Below are 9,053 nucleotides of genomic sequence, written 5' to 3'. Positions count from 1 at the left end.
TTAATGCAAATGGGTGAAGTGACCCTTTAAGGTTTTCATCAAAATGAACCGATCGTTTCGCTAGATAAGACACTTATTCATCGTCTGGAATCGTTTAAAGCCCTTTAATGCTGCACTGAAACTCTCATTTGAACCTTGAACCGTTTGGTTCCCAATAAAGTCCATTATATGGAGAAAATCCTGGAATGTTTTCATCAAAAACCTTAATTTCTTTTCGACTGAAGAAAGAAAGACATGGACATCTTGGATGACATGGGGGTGAGTAAATTATCAGCAAAAGTGTTTTTTTTTTAAAGTGAACTACTCCTTTAATACTCGGGGGGGAAAACTGATCATGAACAAAATATTTTCACAATGTAATTTAAAACGATTAACATGACTGCATTGTCAAAAATACAACTTTGCATGTACATATTAATTTATTCAGGCACATCAGGTGTCAACATTTATTGGCATTAAAAATTAATTGAAATTAGCACAAAAACTGGCAAATATTTTTTACATAAAAAACGGATTCATAACTACATAAAACGCAGTTCAATGGTTAACAATCCTCAGATTTACATATTTCAAAGATCAACTTCATAGAATTCCATGTTATTCAATGTTAGTGTACATAAAAATTCCCAAGTTCAATTGAGCCTCAATTAAGCCAAATAATATTAGAAAATCAGTGTTTTAAGTCCACATTACATTATGAACATTAAAAAGGCAAAACCATCCTGTGTAAAATACTCAGTATTTATTTACTCTTTCCCAGCTACGAGAAAGTCTTGGTGGATGGAGCACATTAACTACCCATGAATCTCTGCGAGTTGTTCTGAAGGCCTCTCAGTGTTCGCTCAGTGAACTGGTAGGTAAGTTTACGCTTCACTTTGCAGATCTCTCCTGTTCGCGAATAGTTTCGCAGGGCACGGGCCATTTTCTGGTACGTCATGGTTTTCCGGTTACCCTTGCGTCTGCCCCACATCTCTGCCAGCTTTTCCTTGTTCTGGGAGGAAAACTGGAACGTTCCGCTGTTCGACTGAACCCACCAAATGCAGCTCCGCATGTCTGGTGTCTGTAGCATCTCATATAAGAACTGGAACAGGCGCTCTTTCCTTTTACCTGAGAAATGTCAATGGTTTAGTGACTGTTAAATGTGTCTACGTAATTTACCAACGCACGGTCTATTATTAAGGCCTATTATTATTATTGAAATGTCCAACTCGATCCAACCAAAGCCTATGTAAATCACTTGATTTATTTGGAAGAACAAATACAAAGTAGGTAACATGTTGGAAACATAAACACAACATTTGACACTGAATAAAGTCAAAAGAGCCCAGCCAAGTCTGTCTCAATGGCCAAAGCGGCCAAAACGCACATGGCACCCTTTAACGTCAATCAGAGACGCAGATATATATGGGGCAGAGGGCGCCTCCAAGTGGTCTAACCCTAACCCTACCCCAGACCTAAACCTACCCATAACCGTTATATTGACGCTAAAGGGTGCCATGTGTATTGGATGTCTACGCTTTGGCAAAAGCGTCGTATATGACGCCTTGGGATGAGAAAGCGTTGGTTCCACAGAACTTGAGGGTGAATAAATGATTAGAATATATCATTTATTTGTGAAACATTCCCTTTTAACTCTTTTTAACCAGTCCATTTTAAAGTGACTCACTAAAACGAATCGACTGTCCCAAAACCAAAATGAAAATAGCATACTAATGCTGTTTTACCTGAGAGCGGCGCTAGTGCCATAGAGTCATACACAATCTGTCCCTTCCTGTCTGAGGTCGGAGATGGGGGAAATTCAAGGCATCCAGAACTGGTGGACAGCGAATCTGAATCACTGCAGTGGTTTCTGTCATACTGGAAGTGTCCCTAAAACGTAGACTGCTATTAACATCCACGCATAGGTCAAACTACATCCAGGACTGTAATATTATTAGTGTTTATGTCTGGTGAGACCTACCCACTCGTTGTGACTTGACTGAGAGAGCCAGGTCTGCTGCTGCTGAGGCTGTTGTTCATGAGTCTCATCTGTTCCTGGTACTGAACTATAATGCCATTCATATGCATAACGACCAGACCAGCTGTTCTCTATGGAAACACATCAATCATTATTATCACATAATGCTGCTCGCTACAATCAACAATACATACAAGCTGTAAGAAGTTGTGGTTATTTTGGATGACTTTATCCTATCCAACTTAACTGACAGCAACAAGTGTAATACTTTTAATCTGTAGCATTTTTATAACATTGCTGTTTACTTGAGCATCTGAGCAGCCTGACACAGCAACAGCTCGACCAATCGTGTGAGTTTGGGGGCAGGGTTAACTTTCTGACTGGCCAATGGAGGATGTGGAGAAGATAGACCTGTTTAAATGACCGCAGCCTTTTGTTGTTGTTGTTGTTGTGGCAAAAAGATCACACAATTTTTACTTTTTATTACTAAGTGTCCACTGTTTTTACAGTTACTCCTCACTAAACTGAACGGGAATCTACGTCTTGAGACAAATAACAAAGCTTTGTCAAATATATAAAACAAAAATATACCGTTTATAGGTTGATTCCCCCGAAAAGTGTAAATATTTTTTAAACTGTAACACTTTCAAAAGACACGGCAACAGCTCGACCAATGGTGTGAGTTTGGGGGCTGGGCTTACTGTCTGACTGACCAATGGAGGATGTGGAGAAGGTGGACCTGTTTAAAAACTGTGTGACTGTGTTTATATATATATATATATTTTTTTTTTTTTTTGTGGAATCACACAATTCACAAGTACTTTTTATTGCAAAATTTCCACTGTTTTTACAGTTTCTCCTCTCTAAACTAAACTGTTATAACCTGAGGTATGGAATCCACGTCTTGATACAAATAACAAAGCTTTGTCAAAGAGGAAATTACTAACCTTACAAAACTGAAAGTGAACTTCCATTCAATTCAAAAAGGAGAAGTGACCCTTTCCTCAGTGTATGGTGTTTTAGTTTGGATTGTAAAACACTCACCTGCCATACTGTGCTCCTCTTGGTTTCTCCTCTGGACACAAGGCGCTGACATCACCTCTACAGAGTGCTCCTGCAGGTATTCCTCAATCATGTCCAGGTCCAGGTTCCCTGACAACGGCTCTCGAGAGCCCAGATCTGGGAAGTATTGAACCTGGAGGTAATTCAATGCATGTCAGCAAGCATTAAATCAGATGCAGTACAGACATTACACAATGAGCATCAGTGGAATAATGGGTAAAATAAAGTTAAATAATTCAGTTTCAATCTTTCGAGCTGCTTTCATGTTTAGGCGAGACAACTTTATTTCCTTTTTGTAGATACAAAGAACAACACATTTAAAAAAACTATATTTTAAACTGTATACAGTCTTGCTCAAATGTTTACAGGCCCTTGCAGAAAATTTAAAAAATATTAATAATTTTAACAAATTGAGGGTTCATAAAATTGCATTTTATTTAGTACTGATAGATATTAGTAAAAGATACTAATATGCTTCCCAAAAGACAGACAAAAAAATTCTCCATCAATATCAGAAAGTTTAAAAAGACTCCACTTTAGTTTTGCCTTTAGATTCCACTTTAATTATGTTTTTCTTGTGGACTCTGTGTAAACATTGGTTATGTTGAATATCTTATTCAGGTATTAAATATAAAAAAAATATCATGCAGTTTTTATAATCCTATCTTATTTTGTTAAAATTATAATAAACAAATGCAAATTCTTCAAGGGTATGTAAACTTTTGAGCACAAATATATTAATTCAGTTACAACAATTTGCATGACTAGACAGTGAATCTCCCTCTTCTCAGTAAAAATGAGAATAATTTGCATTGTGAGAGTGAGTAAACATTTTAGTGGTAATAATATGCATATATTTTGCCTATAGCTTTGAATGTCATTGCATAAAGCAACAAGATATACAGTAAAACTAAGTGCCATTTTACTTTGACTTTTACACCAGCATACTGTATTTACATTCAACATATGCAACACTTTAAATGTACATCAAAACTTTCTGCATTCATATGTGTAGACTAGATATAATATTATACAGAAATAATGATGGTTTTCCAAATCAATAGTACAACAGTGGCATTCAAAAGCCATTTAAGAGAGCTGATATATTCACACTTGTGTATATATATATATATATATATATATATATATATATACACACACACAAGTGTGAATATATCAGAATGAATATATATATATATATATGATCATAAGATATATATCTTTTTTATGAGATCCTGCAGAGCTGGAAAATAATTTGTCATGCACCCCCACCCCAGAAAAATAAATAAATAAATAAATAAATACTCACGGTTTCAAGGGCCAACATCTGAAAGAAAAGAAAAAAAGTCAGATAAGTATACAAATCTCGAACAGCACATGAGCACAAACTCCATATTGTGAATTTGAAAAAAATCACTTTATTAAAAATACTTTATTACATTTTTTTCACATGAACATTTTTTTCAACAAATCAACATTTACCATTTACCTTTTATACCACAAATAACTAACAAAAAAAGCTTTTCCTACATTAGAAGAGAAAATTCTTCATTCTTAAACCATTTAATTTCAAATGTAATAACATCATCCATGGACTAACTATAAAAACAAAAATCAATTAGTATTCAGGATTCAACTGTGTCTATATAGACCGTATACACCTTAAAATTGAATATGCTTTATCCAATCAAAAAAATTGTGGCAACAGATTACAAGCAATAGTATTAATTACATTTAACAAATTAGAATTGAGTAAGAATTAATCAAATTAATTCCTTAAAAGTTAACAATTTAAAATGAGTAAAACTTACAACAACAACCAAAAAAACATAGGCTAAATTGATGTCACCATTATGGTGATCAGTGTTTGTTTTAAAATGACGGTTTTCCCCTTCCGTGATTCTGCTTGTTAACATCAGGTATCTTCAATGTTGCCAATATAAATTAAAGAGTTCTTAATTAATCTTTGACGTCTGTCTGTTAGTGAGATATCTTTGTTAATTTTTTGTTGTAAACTTTACTCAGTTTAAATGGTTAACTTTTAAGGAATAATTTGATTACTCAATTCTAATTTGTTAAATTTAATTAATAATATTGCTTGTATTCTGTTGCCACAATTCTATTGATAAAGCATATTAATGTTTACAGTAACGCCGTGTTGTGACACTGCACAGAATGAACTGAATGCTGTTAGAATGCAGTTTGACCACTTTCTGAAACATATCTCAGAGTGAGCAAAGAAACTGAAACTAACAAACAAAACACCAACTGTAAAATAAATACGCTCAAATAACTACAGAAGCATCATGAATATCCAGTTACCTCAACGTAGTTCCAGTGGCTGAGTCGACTAATGTGTCGCAATAGAAACGTGGGCAAGCCTATGACTGCTGAACACGAGCTTGATAGTGAGGTTTGAGCTGTGCATCACCTGTAATACACACCTGTCGCCTGATCTGATCCTTTATATACTCCTCTCTCTCTCTCTCTCTCTCTCTCTGCTTTCCCCTCCTCCTACTGTAATACTAACATTGAGCCAACCTTCCATAATCAAAATGCAAATCTCTATTAATCAAACATTCATCTGTGTTTAACGGTATGACCGCGTCTTGCAACCACTCCCCATTGCTCTGTCTCTGTTAAAGCCTTCTGGGCATTTGGTGGGTATTGTTTTACTTTGTGTCCTAAAAATGGGATTTTACTTATAACCGCCACAGGGATTATTGGGGTAATTAGTGCATTACACGCATCCAGATAAAATCTCTTATCACTGTCTGAAATCATGCAGTTGAAACGATTATGGAGTTGATATGTTAGGATAACCCATTTATTTAACGTGACATGATCCAAAATGGATGAACTACTTGAGAACTACTGAAGCAGATGTTCATTAAATGTTTATTTGTATTGAAATCAACTAACACAACTAAATCATCATCATTTCTGTGGTCAGTAATAGTTTAGTAAGGGAACTCGCATTTAAAGTAAAAGATTGAGACGGCGGCTTCTAATCCTTTAAAGTGTAAAAACGTTTACATTTTATTTCAAAAGATTTTTATTTCAAACTTTCTATTCATCAAAGAATCCTGAAAAAAAAAAAAACATTGATAACAATATGAAGCAGCACAACTGTTTTTAACATTAATACATATTAATAATAAATGTTTCTTGGGCATCAAACTCATCATATCAGAGTGATTTCTGAAGGGTCATGTGACACTGAAGACTGAAGTAATGATGTTATTTTACAGTTATTTTAAATTGTAATAATATTTCACATATTTCATCGCTGCTGATTTTTCTGTATTTTTGATACAGAAGCAGATGAGGTTCTTACAAAACACATTAGAAAATCTAAACAACCCAAACGTTTGAACAGTACTCTCAATTAACTTATTTTCCATTGTTTAAACTATCATAATTTCTTATTTCTGTTAAAGGAATAGTAACTTTTGCTGATAATTTACTCACCCCCATCATGTCATCCAAGATGTCCATGTCTTTCTTTCTTCAGTCGAAAAGAAATTAAGGTTTTTGACGAAAACATTCCAGGATTTTCTCCATATAATGGACTTCAATGGGAACCAAACGCTTCAAGGTCCAAATGAGAGTTTCAGTGCAGCTTCAAAGGGCTTTAAACAGCACCAGACAATGAATAAGGGTTGAATGTAATGTCCTCATGGAGCACAAAACTAACAATTTTGTGACAGAACAGAGTTTAAATTGAAGTAATTTCAACTGAATTGAATGCTAGATTTCTGCTAGTACATATCAGATTGACAGTAATGAGTCCACTATCAGATCCCTAAAAAGCCCTGTCTTTCTGCTTTCCTGTTCAATAAAACCACTGGTCACACTTTATATAAGGGGTATTTAACTACTATGTCCTTACATAAATAATAATCATCATAATTGTTGTGTACTGTTGTGTATTGTAAAACACTTTTGCTGCTATTGGGATACGAGTAAGGGTAACACTTTTTTACATGTTACATGACAGTAAATTATGCATGATTACAAGAAACTAACCATAAACCAAAGCCTAATACTAACCCTAACTCTTTAGTAAGTACAGCATAGTTAGTTGATATTACGTAGTACTTAATTGTATAATAACAGTGTTATTGGCACCTTAAAATAAAGGGTCACAGTTTGGGGAACATATATTCACTTTTAACTATGATGTTTCCCTCTATAAACTCCTATCCTGCTTACTAATAGTTAGTAAGGTGGTGGTTAAGTTTATACCCTAAAAAATTCTGGGTTGTTTCAAATGCTGAGTAAAATATGGACAAACCCAAATTTGGGGTTAAAAATGTACCGTGAAGTTTGGTTAACATTTTAAATGACATTTTTAACCCAACATTTGGGTTTGTCCATATTTGACCCAAATTTGGGTTGAAACAACCCAGCATTTTTTAGTTGTTAATGAATTTAGATTTGATAGATCACTTCTTGTAAAAAAAAAAAAAAAATACATTTGCATGGATATTTGGACACTAGCATGAAAATGTTTTGGTAATATCACAGTATTTATTTTACTTTTAAATACCATGGTATATCAATCTGTGATCAGTACTATTTGGGTGATTAAAGGATGTAGAATATGATCAATATGGCATTAATATGTGCTTTAAAGTCCTAATAAACAGCCAGTATCCTAGTAATTTGCATGTAAATAAGCAACTCAACTAGAATTGGACCCTAAATAGTGTTTCTGAATAAAGTGTAACCCAACCAAATAAGGTTAGGGACAGGTCTGATGGTATAGGTTAAGGGGTGTATAGTTATAGTATTTACAGAAATTAATTAAAAAAAATGTAATTACGTGCAGGTTCTTTAAATAAGTACAATGTAATAACATGTACTTAATAAGTACATTGTAAATGATTAATTAAGATGTTAGTATACTTCTTAAAGTGTAGCCAAGAATTGTGACCCAAAAAAAGCAAAACTTAAACTAAAGATTTGAGACCACTTTTATGTCAACAATATATATGTATACAATTTATTTTATTTATTTACAAATTATTCGACGTTATTATTATAAAACCAATCCTTTAATAAAAAATGGCTTTGAGTCTGTTTTCTTATACGACGATGAGTCAATGATGCTTGTGTATCATCCTTTCGACTGTATTTTGTTTTACATATTTTATTAGGATTTTTTGTCACCATGATAGAACACGAAAAACTGCACACTGCACACGTGAGGCATGTCAGACACACGGCCTGTGTGGTAATGGCTGTGTCGTGACATAAAGTTTGTTACTGCACTGGTTTAGAGATGGGGAAGTACCTCTCCGGGACAACAGTGTAGTAGGAATGCACTCCTCAGAGGAACAGAGAAAGGGGTTGGAAAGTGAAATGAGGAACAGCTTTACTGCAAGTTCATGTTCACAAATCTTTTTCTGGTAAATCCAGTTTTATTCACATTGTGAACCGTGAATCATTTTTCATTCAGACACGCTGTCTTTGAAGGATAATTTAGCGTGTCTGTTATTTTATGCCGTTCGGTCCATCTCCAAGTCTATACGATGTTCTGATCCCTGGATTTGGCTCCTTACTGTTTCCAAAAGTGATTTTGTTAGCAATACAATTATACTTAGGCACTAAACCCTTTGTAAACAGGACTGTCAAGCTGTGTGATTTAAAAGCGTGTCTTAGTGTAGAAAATAAATTAAGAGAGCCTGTAAAACTTGACAGCCAATTGTTGGTTCATCCTGTACTTTAGCAACGAGGTAATAAATGTCAAAAAGAAAAGGATTATCAAGGCCAAAACTATTTTAAATTCCAAGTACAACCAAAGGTCTACATATATATATATATATATATATATATATATATATATATATATATATATATATATATATATTATCAAATTGTATTATCAATAAGTTAGGTAAGGCAAGGTAGGTAAATAAGTTAGGTAATTATAAGTTCTCATTTGTTTCTCATTTTTAACTCATTAAACTAATTTTTGAAGACAATTTAATGTAATTTAAGTTGAAATGACTTAAACATCCAAGTTGAC

At 34.0% G+C, this 9,053-nt stretch overlaps 1 protein-coding gene across 1 annotated transcript; it reads right to left on the bottom strand.

Annotated features, from left to right (window-relative positions):
• Positions 1-413: 413 nt before the first annotated feature.
• LOC120491805 (ETS homologous factor) lies at positions 414-5,859 on the bottom strand. The gene is made up of 6 exons (XM_039689780.2): positions 5,342-5,859; positions 4,329-4,346; positions 3,002-3,152; positions 1,961-2,088; positions 1,725-1,869; positions 414-1,107 (listed from the first exon to the last, which is right to left on the bottom strand). The coding sequence occupies exons 2-6, from the start codon at positions 4,344-4,346 to the stop codon at positions 791-793; spliced, it is 759 nt and encodes a 252-aa protein (XP_039545714.2). The 5' UTR covers positions 5,342-5,859; the 3' UTR covers positions 414-790.
• Between the last annotated feature and the right edge of the window lie 3,194 nt (positions 5,860-9,053).

The sequence above is a fragment of the Pimephales promelas genome, chromosome 20 (assembly GCF_988280905.1).
Source record: "Pimephales promelas chromosome 20, fPimPro1.hap1.1, whole genome shotgun sequence".
In the NCBI taxonomy this organism is placed as follows: Eukaryota; Metazoa; Chordata; class Actinopteri; order Cypriniformes; family Leuciscidae; genus Pimephales; species Pimephales promelas.
Note: the sequence above shows the minus strand (reverse complement) of the source record. Positions and strands in the feature narration are given on the sequence as shown.